Below are 16,055 nucleotides of genomic sequence, written 5' to 3'. Positions count from 1 at the left end.
CCCCACTGCACAGTAGCAATCAGGTTATGAAGCTGCCAATTCTCACTTGGGGAAAAACCCCCAGTGTGCTACTCTTTTTCTTCTCATCTACCTGTCACCTGTTCAAACCATGGCTGAACTATTAGTTTAGATCAGTGAACCAAACCATACTTAATTCAGAGGTTTCAGATAGTACAATCTTCCCCCCATGCTCTATTCAAGCCCCAATTTCTCTGTAACAGCAAAATTCAAAATTCTAATTCTCTGTTGGTATGACTACAGACAGTAAAGGCAGAGAAAGGAACAGATGGAATACCAATCCTGAAATGTGTGTTTAGAGCTCACAAAGGTTTCTAACAGAAGCCAGCCACTTTTTAGAGCAGAGGTTAAGTAATTCTATGTCAGCACTCAGAATTCAAAGATAATTGAGAAAAGCACAGACATGAACTTATATTTGGTATGTGTGTCAGAGTTGCTTTTCACTTATAGTAGCTATTGTTCTGTGAAGTCTCCAAGTCTATTTTAAGAAGGATCAGTTTTGTGACATTTCATTACTAACTTGCAAACATATCATATAAATACAAAGAAGAGTTAAGCCTTTTTACTGATAGCATCATCTGTAATAAAGACTTTAAAGCTATGTTTATTGACTGATTTTGAATGCAGAGGTAGTTTACAGGACTTAATTTAATTCTCTACCTTTGACATTGATCTTTCTTATTTATTACGTTAGAGTTGACTCTTTACCTCCTTACACAGATTGCAGCTACATCAAGTATGGTCTGTAGAAGAGAGTGAACTCTTTATGAACACACAGCTCCAGTTACACCTGGACAACTCAGCAGGATTCCATGACCATGCCAGGGAGCAGGGGTGCACACACCTGGCTTTGTGCAGAGCTTGTCTGGTTCTGGCTGGGGTTATAAACTCAATGCAGGACAGATGTACTGATTCTAGGGCCTGCTCAGGTGGGAAATCAGTTCAAATGTTCTTCCACAACCTCATGGCAACCTCAGTTCTATGAGCTGACCTTCATGTTTGCAGGTGTCAGTATAGGTCTTCATGCAGCTGGTGCTAATAAGTCTTATTAGAGACACTCAGTTCCCATCTGCACATTCCTCACTAAATGTAACCCACTCCCTAACTGCCTCTGATTTGGGAGATCCTACTACAGTTTCCAAACACCAGTATAAGCCCCAGTAAAGAAAGAGCCTTAAAAAAAAATGTATGTTCTGCTAAGATATTCAGAGAAAATAAAAACTTACAGGACTAGATTCATTTTTCTACTGAATATTCATCTGAATTTACCATAGGAACAGACCAATTACAGAACCATGCCAGCTTGGGCAGTATACAAAAATAAAGGAGAATGTTCTCACTGGTTAATGTAACCTCCCACTGAAGCCACATACCTTCATAGCTTCTGGCACTGACCTAAGCTAAAGGGCTCACTGGGTAAAACAAACTTTATATGGATAAAGCCTTAATTCCAAAACAAACACTGACTTATTTTCTGTTCTGTTTACAAAGTGACCGTACAGTTTCAGAGCTATTTTTAAAGGTTTCTTCACAAATCAAAAACGCTAACCACAATATCCTCTCCACCCAGTAGCCCTCAAGATAAACACCCCACAAACAGCTCCCTGTTGTTTGCAGTTCTGGGGTGGCAGGTGGCAAATCCATTTTTGAGATATCATATCAACACTTTGCCCCCCCTACAAGCAGGTTTCTTTAACAGACAATTAAATAAAAGGGGTTATGAAGGTATTCTCTTTCAGAATGTTTATTTAAATATGACTTGAAAATACCAATCCCCTATGAAGATGCCTGCCAGTATTTTACAGAAACTGCACCTCTCTTCCTCCTCACAACTCTCTCTAGGTGTCTTGAGAGAAGCTAGTTATGCTTTAACATTGACCAGTGATGTCAACAAGTGGGCCCAAGCAAGATCCCACATTCCTATCCTATTCCCAGCAACAATGCTTGTATGGAAAGGAATCTTTTCCTTTAAAAAGGATTCAATGACAAACATTTCAACACTGTATATTTACAACATGTTTCAACCTTATACATGAGAGAATACTTGTGAAGGCAGATGATGATTTAACGGTTGAGCTTTCTGAGAAGAAGACCAACAAGGATGAAAAAGATAAGACTTATCTTTCAAAAAATATAAATATCTTCTTGGTACTACATAAAAATCCTCAGGAACACAACTAATCATTCTAAATACCTGCTCTGATACAATGGAATAGCCAGTTTATCAACAACACTTTCAATGTGTTAAATTCATAGCAGTCTGCCACATCTTACTGGACATGCTGGACTATTCAATCCATTAAATCTATCACAAAAACATCATTCTAAAGTATTATTAACGTTTTAGCTACAGCAGCTCCTTACTGAAAGACAGACAGACAGACAGAAAATCATTACCACAGATGTTACACTTTACTTACAATAGCTGAGAGCAAATTATGTGAATAACCTAAAAACAGTAAGCAGAAAATTGGTCTCTCTTTTCCCTCCTATCCCCCTCCTTTCAGTCACTTTTCATCAGTAAAAAAAGTTTTCACATTTCGAAGGAAGAATCCAATTTGGTTTGGAATTTTGTGGTGCTGTGTGAGAACCCCATTTGGAAGCACCCAGTGTAGAACGAATATTCTCAATGATTATTTCGTAATATTACAAGTTAGACAGTCATTTTCTATGTTAAAAAAGTACTTTGGCCTTCAGTGAAAATAAAAGCAAATGTTCTGAATAACTGTCAAGAGTATCTATCAAGGCTATATAACCAAGTCTTTCTGGTTTTAAATATTCTGTTTAAATTTTGTGCATTTTGAGTAAATATGCTTAACTATGTTAACAGCTGAAATTATGACCCTCTACTGAAGTCTTTTAGCTTGCCAATAAAGTGTATTTGTTCAAGAACTTATTTCTCATGAGCACAAAAGTACTGCTATTTATTATTTAAAAGTGAGAAGAGAAATGTGTTTCTAGCTTTGTAGGTTTGTCACAATACTGCACAATGATTTAACATACCTATATTCTTTTCAATCACTGTAATGGTTTAAACCTGCAACTTACCTCTGAAAACATTTATTTACATAATACCCATTTTCAATGATATTTTGAAATGTAATTTTTTTTTAATAGACATGTGTGAATCTAGGACACATTCCAGAACTAGCAAAAAGGAAAGAACAAATTTGATAAGAGGTTTATGATTATAAACTAGTTCACTTTCACAGTTACACCCAGTAATGCAATTTCAATTTCTACATAAATTTGAGAGTAACCAGAAAAGCCATCTTAGAACATCCAAAGACATATAACTTGATTTCTACATTCAACAAGGCCATGTGCCCCCACAGATTCACTGACTTTGGTTAAAGGAAAGCTACACGAGGGTAAAAGGTTCAGATCACTTCTCTTACACTCCTAAAATTTGGAACTTTCCTCCCAGAGTTACCCACAAATTTTCTGCATGCCTATTTCTCAGCTCCCTCGGCTTTCCACTGCTTTAGCTGTAAGGACACCTAGTTTTTGATGCATCACTGCCATCTTTTGGACTCCCACTAACACTGCAGTTTCCCAAGCCAAGGATTTGTAATGCTGTCTGCACTCAACATTCCGTGCTTGCCCTTCAAGAACGTCCAGAAGCAACACATTTATGCCCCATTTCGTATCTGTTTGATGTTCAGATACGCACTGGGGTCTTACATAATATGGGAATTTCTGAAGCACTTGTTACTGAAACACAGTTTAGAAAAGATTTTTCCTTTCTCTTGGAATATGCATCATACAACGTGAAAGCCCACATTTTAGGTGTGAGTACAGTCAACTTCAGAGTTCCTGAACATGCTGACAGTACTAGTGAAGCCTCTGCAAGGTTTATGCTACTGGAACTCTCTTCCTTTTTCTGCTCTCTTTTAGCTACAAGGTCACTGAAAATAAATCCCCCTAGCAACTTCCAGCTCAGCTGTGCACCCACACACATCTATTTGTCTTCACAATCCCCTGGCCTAGAGAATCAAACAGATAATTGAAGACACAAAGCACTCACAGTAAGCAGTACTGAGAGCCTGTGGGACCGTATAACCTAAGTAAAAAGAAACAAAATAATGCGTTTTATCTGTGAAAAGTCAGTAACTAAGGAGTTGCCCATTTCACCTCTGTCTGCAGGATGGCAGCCCTTTGCTCTTTAGCTGTAAGAGACTCTTTCAGAACTTCGATATGCTGCTTGCTGTCAGAGAACTGATTTGTGAGGGTCTCCAGCTTCGTCTGCAAGGCCAGCAACTCGGTGTCTTTGCGTGACAGCTCCTGTTTCACCTGACCAATCTGAAAAAGAAAGAAAAGACGGGCAAAGGAAGAAATAATTTATACCTTCCTTACAAAAATGACTAAAAATACATGTAACTACCAACACACAGTATGATAATTTCCTACTCAGCCCACAGAATTGTGAAGCCTTCCGTTAACTTGAATGAAAGGTCGGCAAAAATTTGTGTCAGGAGCAAAGGATACAAGGAAAAAGATGGGGGAGCAACAGCACCAGTTTTTCAAGAGAGGTTCTTTTTAAGGGAGGCAGTCTGCTCTTATTCATCTTCCAAAGGACCGACCAAAACCAGATGCTCAGCAGGGATAAAGTTTTAATGAAGATGAAGCAGAACCCCTCTCAGAAGATGAAGCAGAACCCGCCTCGAAACGTCAAATCAGAAAGTTTCCCTCCATCTCTCCACCTTAGAGAAGATGTCAAGGCACCCTTACTTTCCCCACTATTTACAAGACAAGCATTTCAATCTTCTAAGATTTAATCTATGGAGGTTTCTTAAAGCAGATGCAAATATACATCAGAACAACAAGAAAACTGTTTGTGGAATTGCATTTTGCTGGGAGAAATTTCCTAAATTTAATTTAGTAAATTAAATCAGTACAGAAATGCACATTTTAACAAATGTAGGTTGGAGTATTTAAAAAAACAAACAGTAAGAAATGCCAAAATAAAGCATTGAAATGAGCTGAAATGTCCTTCTAAGAGCAATCATCACCCAGGACAGTTTTTATTAAATCTGAGGGTAAAAAAAAAAAAAGGAAAAAAAAAAAAAGAAAAAAAAAGAAAAAATTCAGTAAAGAGGACAGGGAAGTCTAAATGTAGACTTATGTCCAAGTTTGTAACCAACTTTCTGGTTTGCTTCCTACAGATCTCACAGAATAGCAATACTTTATTGCTGCATATATTATATAGCAGAGGTGGACATATCTCTAAAAACTAAACAGTTTTTCCTTTTTTAACTTGAATAATTTTGTATGTGACATTAAAAAAAAATCCCTTGGTCTCAAAAGTATGTAGTCAAACGCTTCAAAACAGAAATTAAAGGACAACACGAACTAAAAAATTTGACCAGGTCATCCTCCATGTTTGGGAATGTGTTAAGAACAAAACAATGGTATAATTTATAATAAAAACAAAAATTAATTAGAATAAATGCACATACTAGTAGAAGTAACTGAGAGAAAAAGCTTGGGTAGATGCTGTTTTATCTTGACAACACTGTTTCAATAATGGGCAACTAAAGAAAGAAAACTCTATCCCAAAGAGTATTAAAACAGCATCAAAATAAGTCATCAAGGACTCCTGTGTTCCAGTGTGAAACAGTGTACATGAGATGAGGAGATGAGGAAGGAGGATGACATATCCCAAAAAACCTCACACAAACTAGTTTGTTTAAAATGGAAAAATGGGAAGGTGTACAAGATGAATTTATAGAACTATTCAATAGTTTATTATTCACTTAATTTAAACATACTAGGTTGGTTTTTTCATATTTTTACTAAAAGTAGATATGCACACAGAATGATTTTGCCACCTATTTAAATTCAATACCAAGGTATTGATGTTAGCAGCATTATCTCTGCTGTCAGCCACTGGTCAATACCCCCAGTTGTACAATACTGCCAGGCACAGTAGAACAGCTGGGAAGAGAGGAATTATTTACTGCTGGTTATGATTTCTAGAGTATCTAAACCAAAAAAAAAGCCTCCTTAAAAAATTTCAGATGACACAAACTTTTCCAATTAGTAGGCAGCCTGAACTATAGTAGAACTTTCTCAAAACCACTTTGGACTTTCTTTGAAATGATAAACCTTTTTGGGGTCATCTCAGAAGAGATGTTTATCACATGTCATTACATTAAAATTCCCAAGTAGCAAGACTCCCAAGAGCCTTGTGTCTAGAAAATCCCCATTTCAGAGCTGCAAGCCCACACTGTAAATGTGCTAAAGCTCTTTAGCAAAAGTGCAGCACATTCCATTCCACGCTGCAAGAGAACTTAAGACAGCATCAAGTGCTCACACCTCTCTTCTTGGTGAGACACTGTGTTCACTCTTTTGAGTGAAACTCTAATTTCACAGCATAGGAATAACCTAAACTCATGCTGCTAAAATTGAATGATCAGTTTTAAAAGCATTCAGCATCCAGCTTTTGTTATTTTTGGGGGAACAATGTTAAGAGGGTTCAACCCCAGCTTTCAAATTACTTTTGTTTCACTAGGAAAAGCAAACCTCTTTGAAAGTCTGGCCCCAAAATGGGTGCTGAATACTTCTGAAAATCTGCTTCAATAGAGAGGAGTAAGTTATTGCTCAAACGGCTCATACCATTAAAAAGAACCAACAAAACAAATACAGATGTTCAGCCGAAGAGTGATGTTATTTATGGACACCAAACCCATGTGAACAAAAAGGCAGCTACAAGGCTGAGCAGGCTGTTAGTTCTACTTGTTATATCAAGTTGTTAATAGGGTAAGAGAAGAAAAAGCTACCCCAAAAGCCAGAGAGCTACAAAGCCCCAGTGAACGGCCACTGCACGCAAAAGGTAGATCTTACTGCAGAGACCTCGGTCTGGAGACCAGCCACTCTTTTTTTCAGGTCCTCCCCTTGAGCCTCTTTGGCACTTAGCTCTTCCTTCAGTTGCTCTACCTGTCACGACATTGTTATGCTTTTAAATATTTATTTTTTGTCAGCTTCCAGTTACCCAGTCCGAGTAACTGAAAGCGACAAAGAACTGAGCAGAAGAATCAGCATTGGTCACTCATTTTCTCTTCCATTCTTCATAAAGTCTTCTCAAAAGTTTAATGTCTGTGTAATTTTATATAGCCTGCCAGACATGAATTGGATTATGAAACAAAAGATGCATAGTTATGATTATGCTCACAGATGCCCGGTATGGGGCATTTATCCCAACAGTTTTGAAACTGGAATTCATAAGGAAAACACGACAGGAAAAAGGACATATTTCAGTTTAAGAGGAGTAAAGTTAATTGTCAAGATACAGCCACAAATTACTATACAATACAACAGTCAAAAAATAAATGCTGTGCAATTACAAAAGAAAGTAGGACAACCAGATTGGAGATGATTACGAGTCACGAGTAAATAGTTACCAAAAAAGGAGCAAATTTTCTGCAGGAAAAATAAATGATCAGACACAACAGACAGAAGAGATCCAGAAATCAAGTAGCTACAGGTCCACAGAGGGAGAGGAGAAGGGGAAACTGAAGAGTTGCTAACAGGGGAAGAGGAAAGAAGAAAGAAAGATGAAAGAATGGAAGGAAGAGATGCTCTAATCGTGTCTCCATTCCTAATTTGAAGGGGGTATCCTTCAGTTCCTAGAAGCAACCCAGTGGAGTAAAGGACAAAAGTATAAAAGAAGAGATGTGGTTATCTTGAGGTAGATCAGTGAGCTGGTGTGAGGCAAGTGACAGAAACACATACTGAGTACATGTTCCTACTTAAGGGCAAGTAACACTTGACCAAGATATTTCATTCAGCACTCTTTTTTTGACAAATAATTTCAAGCAGGACAAATGCAGTAGGTAGGACCTAGGAGAGTCACTTGCAACCTCTGTTCCACAGATTTGTAAAAGTTAATTAAGAAAAGCAGGACTGTTCACAATATACTTGAATTTACTGCACAAGGAAGCCTGAATCTTCATTAAAGAATATTGTTAGGGCCTGGTAAAAGACTGAGAAACAAAGAATGAATTCACTTTTGCCTATAGACAACTCAGTTGTCAGTGTCCATCTTTATACCTGAGGATCAACACATCTCACTGCTGTATTTGTCCTGTATTTCAAACAATATAAATTAATGCTGGCACCACCAGTGTTGTAGAATCTACTTACATTCTGACTCCACTACTGTAAGGAGAGTGAAATGGAAAGCCATTATAATGACAGTTCATGCTCTTTTCAGCCTTTATATAATAACAAGGCCCACTAGTTACAGAACAACAGCTGCAGAAAGAAATATCCTTTTTTCAACAGACTGCATTTGAAAAGACTTTAGACCAAATAAAACTTGGAACTACAATGGGTTAGAAATGGTCTAAAGATAGACACAAAATCTTTCTAAAATAAAAGAAAATCAAGCGTGACAATAAAAGCAGAATTTGGGCCACTGAACTTACTGAGCCAGCATTACCATATTTTCAATTTTGAACTTAAAATTCTCTTAAATATTTACAAATTACTTCAGTGGCTTAATGGTAGAACACAATAAATTCTGTTCCCTAGCACTTGAATGGGAACCCAGACCATAACTCGTAGCTGTAGTATGAAAATTTCTCTCATGTTTGCTAAGCTCAGTTTAACTTAACACTGTCACTTGCTCTCTCAATACCTTATTTTTCATGAATTTGGAATGACTACGGTACACCTCCATCTGCTTCATTTCCTCTTCACGTTCCTCTGTGCTCAGAGCCCCATTTGACTTCAGCATCTGAATCTCCTCTTCCAAATCCCGGAGGCCCCGCTCCATGGAAGAAATTTTCGAATCCTGAAAACGATTGGAAGAGACAGATCAAGATACGCAATCGGACGATTTGTTACCATATTATCGGAGTGAAAAAAAGGAAATAATTTGTAAGATGTGTACCTGCCCTTGAAATTTACTCCTGAAGTTCCTACAGAAATCTTTACATCTGAGTGCTCAGATACTCATTTTTCTGTGTTTTTTCTACCTTTCAAGGAAAGTAAAAGTTTAGTACTTACCGAAAGAAAACATGGCTCAGGGTAGGGACACAGTATACGATGAATAAATAAAGGAACATGCAGAAAAGCTGCCTTGTAATGCAAAGCCAGCATAAACCAGAGAAATTTAATTCTAATTGAATGGACAGCCAAATGTGACTGCAAGAATGGCAAAAGATTGGATTTGTGCCACTAGAAATTGAAGTGGGGTCACAAATGGAGAACAGAAGGGCACCACAAGCAAGGAAAAGATGCAACAATCTAGTTTTGATTGGATATAGCAGGAAAGGATCTGTCAAGTATTCTGGCTCATACATACAACATATAAAGCATTTCCATGTTTTAAAAATATCCAGAAAAATAAAAAAGCCAATCTATCTTTATCCTCACAGTTTTGCAGGATGATCAGTCTACTTGGTTTACTTTTCATGAGAAGTCCTGTGTGTTAGGAAGAGTGAGAACAGATTCATACAGCACACAGGGTTTCATGTATACTCATGAATAGGGAGATGTATTCATGGATTGTAATCTCTCAAAGTAGGTTTGGTTTTTTTTAATTTAATTTCCCCAAAATATTTATTCTTTCCTGAAAAACAATTAGTGTTCAAAACTATCCTACAGCCTTTCACAAACGAAACCTTTATATTTTTTAATTTGATAATCAAAGAAGTGCTGAACAAAAAGCATGAAAGACTTTCACAGGTGTTCATTCATGAGATAAGGTTTTTTCTAAAGGACCATTACAAAGATCTTATTGGGTCTCCTGCTTAATGTTTGATGCTCGAGTTAAAATCAGTAAAGCAAACTTTTGCAACAAAAAATTAGAGAGGTAGTGAGGTGATGTGCTGAAATGTGTCCAGTATTGAGTTTCAGCCCTCACATCATTTCCCAGAAATGCCGGTGTGTTTCTCTTTTGATAGTAAAGACACTTATTGTTACCAGATGGTCAATTAGTTTTCATTAGTACGGACAAGAAAGATGACTAATAAAAGAATGACAGCAAATGAAAGGCTTCAGAGTAGAAAGATGGGATATGAATATGAAAAACATTGACACAGAATGGAAAAAGTTGCAAGGGAAAAAAGGAACGAAAATAAAAGGAGGGATACAAAAAAGAATAGCTTGCAAAGACAGTTTTCAATTTTTTAACTGTATTTGTCCAAAATACATGTCTGATGTACTTTATGGGCCACACAATATGAAATATGATACCAAAAAGCTGTGTAAACCACACATTTGATTGTGGCTCCTGAGCTCCTGGCAAACTGCCACCAATCCATTAAATACTTAAGTTAATGGTTTGAGAATTCAATTGCAAGTTCATCTAGAAAAGTTAGGTTTATGGTGGCATACAGACATCTTTCTAGCTATCTGCTCCATTCTTTAAGTGGGTGTTGAGTTTGTCAGCTTTGTTGGCACACAAAATGCAAAGCAGTATTTCAAATGTTGATAATATAAAAATAAAAGAACCCACATCATCATAAAAACTTAAAAGCCTTTCATACTAATCTATCATTCCCAGTCCATATTATGGACTTGTGGTTAACTGAAAGAAATCCATATATGCTGCTGCAGGCAGACAGAAGGCAGGATTCTACTGTGTCTGTCTCTTCACTGATCAGTAATAAATAACACAGATAATTAAACAGTACAAAGTAAATATACTTATTTTAAATTAGAAGACTAACAGAAGTATACGGTATTTCATACAAAAAGCCATTTTCCAGAGAACCAACTCTACTGTGGCCCACACACACAATCATTTACCTTCATCTCAATAACAGTTTGAAGAGCCTTTGTCTTGGCTGTGTCAGGAGCGTTTTCAAATCGACGATGGATCTCCTGTACCAGCAGAAAAGAAAGCAAGAGTCAGACTACTGCCATTACATCCCAATAAATACATAACTACTAGAAGCTTCTCCTTTTACTACACAGCATAACTCAGTGCTGCTTTCCTATGTTACCAGGTCATACATTTTCCTTTATCGCTTCTCATATCAAAGAAAGGACAGGTGAAAGTTCACTCACCGGAATCACAGCCTCGGTTAAAAAGGCACACCAGAAACTACATCTCTGACTACCTACTGACTCAGACTTGAAATGACAGCTGAGTCTACCAAAAAGCTCTATCATCTGCCTGCTAAACTAATCTAAACTCTTGACAGTTTCTCATGGAAGGCATAACATGTAATTCATTTGGTTGGGTGCTTACTGAAAACAGGTGCAGCTGTTGTTGATAACGCCCTTTTTCCAATTTTTTTACCCCAGAGTAGCATTATTTAACTATACAGGATGAAAACCTCTCTCCCCTGGGCCTTGAGCATTAGTGAAAGTACATGACTATACAGCACATTGTTCTAGAAGCTGAGAGTACACAAACAAGAGGAGACAAAAGTCCATGTGATATTTATGTTGATGTAAATTCACAAAAATAGCCTGTTTCAGACTGCTTATAGAATAACACGATAAAAAGCTGAAACAGCTTGTTCTACCATATAAAGTAGGGGTTTCAAGACAACAAATGTGAACACAGGAAAAAAAATATAGTAATTATTTGACTTTTTTTGTCTTAAAATAGTATTGTCCTTACACCACACACTAATGTTAAATGTAAGAATGTGAATACTGTTAGAATGCTAATCTTGTATGCCATAAAAATACTTTGGTGCCACAAGAGTACAAACTGTGATATCAGTTAACCTAACAACAAATGATTAATTATTTGAATGAAAGACGTAGAGCTGCACAGTTCTTTTCAAAATACTGAAAACACAACTTGCAAGGCTGTTAAGTGTCCTTACCCAGCTTTGAAGTGAGCAAGATCAAAATGTCTAATGACGTGACAGGGGCCACAAGAAGAATTTTGCATAAGTCTGGCATAAGACCATTTGCATGAGTTGATGTCCATTAGTGGTAACAACAAGAAAACCCAGCAGAAGGTTTGCCTGTTGTCTGTAGCATCGTAAGTGAGGTGGTATTTGGGAGTGCTCATCGGAGCCCACACCCTGTGCTGGTGTAATACCAAATTATTCTCTAATCTCTGCTTGGCTGTGAGAGCACCTACTGAGAATATACACATAAAGAACAGAACTCCAAGAATCTCGTTTAACTCCTTTGAGAGGAAACAAGCAAAAACAGTTGAAGACACCCATCACATCTCCACGGTACGTTAAAATTCACATCCACCTAAAGAAAAGTTACATGGGATGGGAAGAAAAGAGAGTTTGAATCCCTCAAATTTCACCATTTAAAAAAAAAAAAAAAGCTGCTTTTCCTAACTTCAAAACTCACATATGGGAAAACGGGAGTAATTATGAAGATGAGTCTTTAAGCTTAAGAAAGTGAAGAAAGATCCAAGAGTGAGAAGTATCCTATTCTGAATTGCAGAAGCTTTCTCTAAATACAGAAAGTTGCATCTCCAGCTGTTCCTGTCACATCAGTTGTACAACCATCCAAGTCCTATTATTGTAGAATAAAATGAAACAGTTTGATAATAGAAAAGAAATTAAAACAAACTCGTGAGCTTTTAGAAGCTGAGAAAACAAAGGCTAAGATGGTCGAAATATAATGTGCCATAAATCTATTTTGGATACTAATATTTTTATTTTCAGTAGTTAGATAATTTCCATTTGTGCAGAGACATGGTTTCTGACCTGAGAACATAAAATCAGCTACCACCATAGAAATGGAATAGATGGAATATGTAGTAGGGGAACAGCATGTCTGTAAAGGGATGCTAACCCAACAGTGCCTGCTTTCCACATTGCACAGCGTTTTCCCAAACAGAAAATTCTTCTGAGCTTCTTCTTTAGAAATGCCTGTATCTCCTCTGTCTCAAGTGATGCTCTGCACTTCAGCAAAGGAAATGTCCTACTTCTATCATCTTAAGTAATTCCACTGCGATTTGGATGACATAACCTGCCGAAAAATAACACCTCCCACCTCTTGACTGCATAGTAAGGCCTTAATTTTGGCAACATGCCTGTGATTCAGAGGAGCCTGAAAAAAAAGGCCAAAGGCAGACTGAGCCTCCCCTGAACACAGATTTAAGGGCAGCTGCTGAAGGAAGGTGGGGCACAGATATCCTTTTTAATTACGAAATATAGGTTACATACGTGTCTTTCAGTGGTACAACAGAGAAATACTAATATATGGTATCTCTGATGTATTCAGATTCTATTGTGGACACACCCCTCATAGATGAATGAAAATTAACATTTAAATCTCCAAACCAGGATTTTGCACAGTCATTAAAACCACAGAGCCACACACAGATATCAGGAGCAGAAAAATACAAAACCCATCCCTTGTCCCTTGCAAGTTCTCCATTTTGATAAGGTAATAAAGTATTATTCCTTGGCACTAATTTCACACACAAAGAACTTTCAATTGTTACTGTTCCATATCAGATTAGTAAATCTCAGCATCTTTGTACCTTTGAATGCAATGTACCTTATTAAACAAGGAGGGGCTCTTATAAATCTTTGTTAGGCTTTTATTGCTTTTGTATGTTCAATGATTCATTTATTTTAAAAGAGATGATAAAAAGGGAAAAACAGTTACTTGCCCCCAGGGGACAAGTACGTGCAACATGCAGGCTTTTCACTGTTAAATATTATTAAAAATAGGCACCATGTTTCAGTTTAGGCAAGTGGGATCTTCCAGCCACCAGATATCATCACAATATTGCCCCAAATATTGAAGAATGCTCTGTTATCCCATTTCTGTTCTGAGTTTTATGGTTAATACCCCATTATTACAAGCCAGTAGAGTTTCTACAATTCTTTGACATAAACAAGGAAAGCTTTAGGTGGAGGGATGCCTTATTGCCTGTCTGGCACTGGTGCTACCACTACAGGTATGCTGTGTCCACTTTGTGTGTCTACAATTTAAAAATGGTACTGATACATTTAAGAGAGCTCTAAGAATGACTGCAGGAGCATGATTTGCTACTAAAGAAAAAAAAAATCTAAGCAAAAATTATGGTGCGAATTGATTTCAACATTAAATTACATTTACAGGCAACAAGAATTCAAAATGGGTTGTTCTGCTCAATCCCCCCCCCCCAAAAAAAAAAATTAGGATTCAATAACCAGAAACAGAAGGCTAAAACCAGTCAGAATTTCTAATAAACAGTGTGGCCACCTTACCCAGAGCTGGGGTTCATATTTCATCACTGCCAAATATTAATTAAGAATAGGCATCTTCCTTTTAAAGAAGACCTACCACAGAAAAAGGTATAAACTAAAGGTGTGTATCATTATTACATCTGCCAAGTAGGTCTACAAGGTAGCACAGCACCCCATGAGAAACCAAACTGTAATTTTCTGGTCAGCATAATTACATAGAGCAGCTGATCAAACACGCTGAGAACACTGAATACATAAAGAATAGCTGTGATAAAGTGATTTTAATGCACCGTAAAGAATTAGAAATTCTACAGGTTTTTTTTCTTGACCAAGAAATCCCAAAATAATTCAAAATTAGAGGATATAGTTTAGAATTGAAGGAGTCCTCATTAGGCAGCAGTATAACCACTATAAATTATGCACGTTTGCATAAAAAGTAGGAATTTGGTCTGAACCTCTTCTTCCTGCATAACCTGGTCATATTATTAATTGTTATTTCCTGCATCTGGTTTTGCTTGGGGTTTCGAACAAATGTGAAGGTGCACTTTCAAGCCATGATGTTTTTATAGTGGTGTAGGCTATCTGCTTAAAAACACAGCAACTTATCTCTCAGTAGCCACAAGATAAGCAGTTTCCAAAGCAATAAAGGACATGCCTTCCATTTCCTGCCAAACTTACATGACCAGGCAGTACATTCCACATGGAGTAAGAAAAACACACTGTTTCATACATAATTTCTTTTTCAAAAAACTGTGAAAAAATGATGTATAATTAAAAGCAAAGTTGTAACTTACTTTTTTTTTTTTTTTTTAATCCTAACTGGCCTATCCATGTCTGTATATCATCAAATACGATGTTCTGTGGACAGAGCTTTGTAACATTCAGGGGACTGGAGAATTTTAGTTGACTAAAAACTATTTGGTTTTGTTCTCCAACATGTGGTCCAGGCTAAATTAATGTTTTATCTTTTTGTACCTAAAGCTTAGTTTCTCAGATATCTTTTCTGTCTACCTAGATTTTAGCAACCTAGTTCCAATTAATTACAATGAAATGCAAATGTTACAACTAAAGGAAAATTTCAGGAGCATCCACTGGTTCAGAATTAACCATCATTGTTAATTTTAGAAATTATTTAACAGATACATAAGATAAAATAGATCTTTGACTGTGTAGAAGGACAGATCATACCTGACTAACCTGATTTTCTTCTGCAGTGAAGTACCTGGCTGTGTGGGTAAGGGATGAGCAATGGGTGTTGCATGTCTTCACTGAGGGCCTTTGGCGTGGCCTCCAAACATTCTTGGGGGCAAATTGGTGAGACACAGAGTGGATAAGGGGTTAACAAAATGGGTGGAAAACCAGCTGGACTGTCAGGCTCAAAGCCTGGTGATGAGCACTGTGAGGTCCAGTGGGCAGCTGCTTCCTACTGACAACCCTCAGAGGCTGACACTGTTCAGTGCCTTCATTATTGATCTGAACGGTGGCATAGATGGCACTCCCTGCAGGTTTACAGATTACATGAAATTTGGGGAAGACATGAACTGGGAGAAAGCAGTGTGGCCTTGATGTAAAAAGAAAAACAAACCACCCAAAAACCAAAACAACCCAACTGCATCCTGGGCTGTATTAGCCAAAGTACACAACCAGGAGATGGGAAGCAGATGATTCTCTCTGTGCAGCTCCTGTGAGAGCACTGCTGGAGCACTGCGCCCAATTTTGGGCTCCCCAGTACAAGGAGGGCATTGAAAAGCTGAAGGGATGTCTGACAGACAGGCACCAAGAAGGCTGGGGCTGGAACATGTGATGCAAGGAGAGAGGGTGAAAAAACTGTGTTTGTTCAGCTGAAAAGAAAAGAAAAGAAGGCTTGGGGGGAAACTTGATGCTCTCTAGAACTAACTCACTGGAAGCTGTAGAGAT

General features: G+C 37.5%; 1 protein-coding gene across 14 annotated transcripts in view; it reads right to left on the bottom strand.

Annotated features, from left to right (window-relative positions):
* ERC1 (ELKS/RAB6-interacting/CAST family member 1) overlaps nucleotides 1-16,055 on the bottom strand; it is a 290,009-nt gene that overhangs the window by 202,929 nt on the left and 71,025 nt on the right. For 10 of the 14 annotated variants that reach the window (XM_050325542.1, XM_050325550.1, XM_050325546.1 and 7 more), the window contains exons 4-7: nucleotides 10,777-10,851; nucleotides 8,660-8,815; nucleotides 6,874-6,957; nucleotides 4,153-4,320 (exon numbers count right to left, since the gene is read on the bottom strand). In XM_050325542.1, the coding sequence (XP_050181499.1) occupies nucleotides 4,153-4,320; nucleotides 6,874-6,957; nucleotides 8,660-8,815; nucleotides 10,777-10,851 (483 nt within the window). The remainder of the gene's footprint in view (nucleotides 1-4,152; nucleotides 4,321-6,873; nucleotides 6,958-8,659; nucleotides 8,816-10,776; nucleotides 10,852-16,055) is intronic. The other 4 variants (XM_050325545.1, XM_050325555.1, XM_050325552.1 and 1 more) reach the window with 1 other exon arrangement.

This window comes from Myiozetetes cayanensis, unplaced genomic scaffold, assembly GCF_022539395.1.
Source record: "Myiozetetes cayanensis isolate MyiCay16 unplaced genomic scaffold, myiCay2020 scf3, whole genome shotgun sequence".
In the NCBI taxonomy this organism is placed as follows: Eukaryota; Metazoa; Chordata; class Aves; order Passeriformes; family Tyrannidae; genus Myiozetetes; species Myiozetetes cayanensis.
This window is presented reverse-complemented; position numbering and strand designations above follow the sequence as displayed.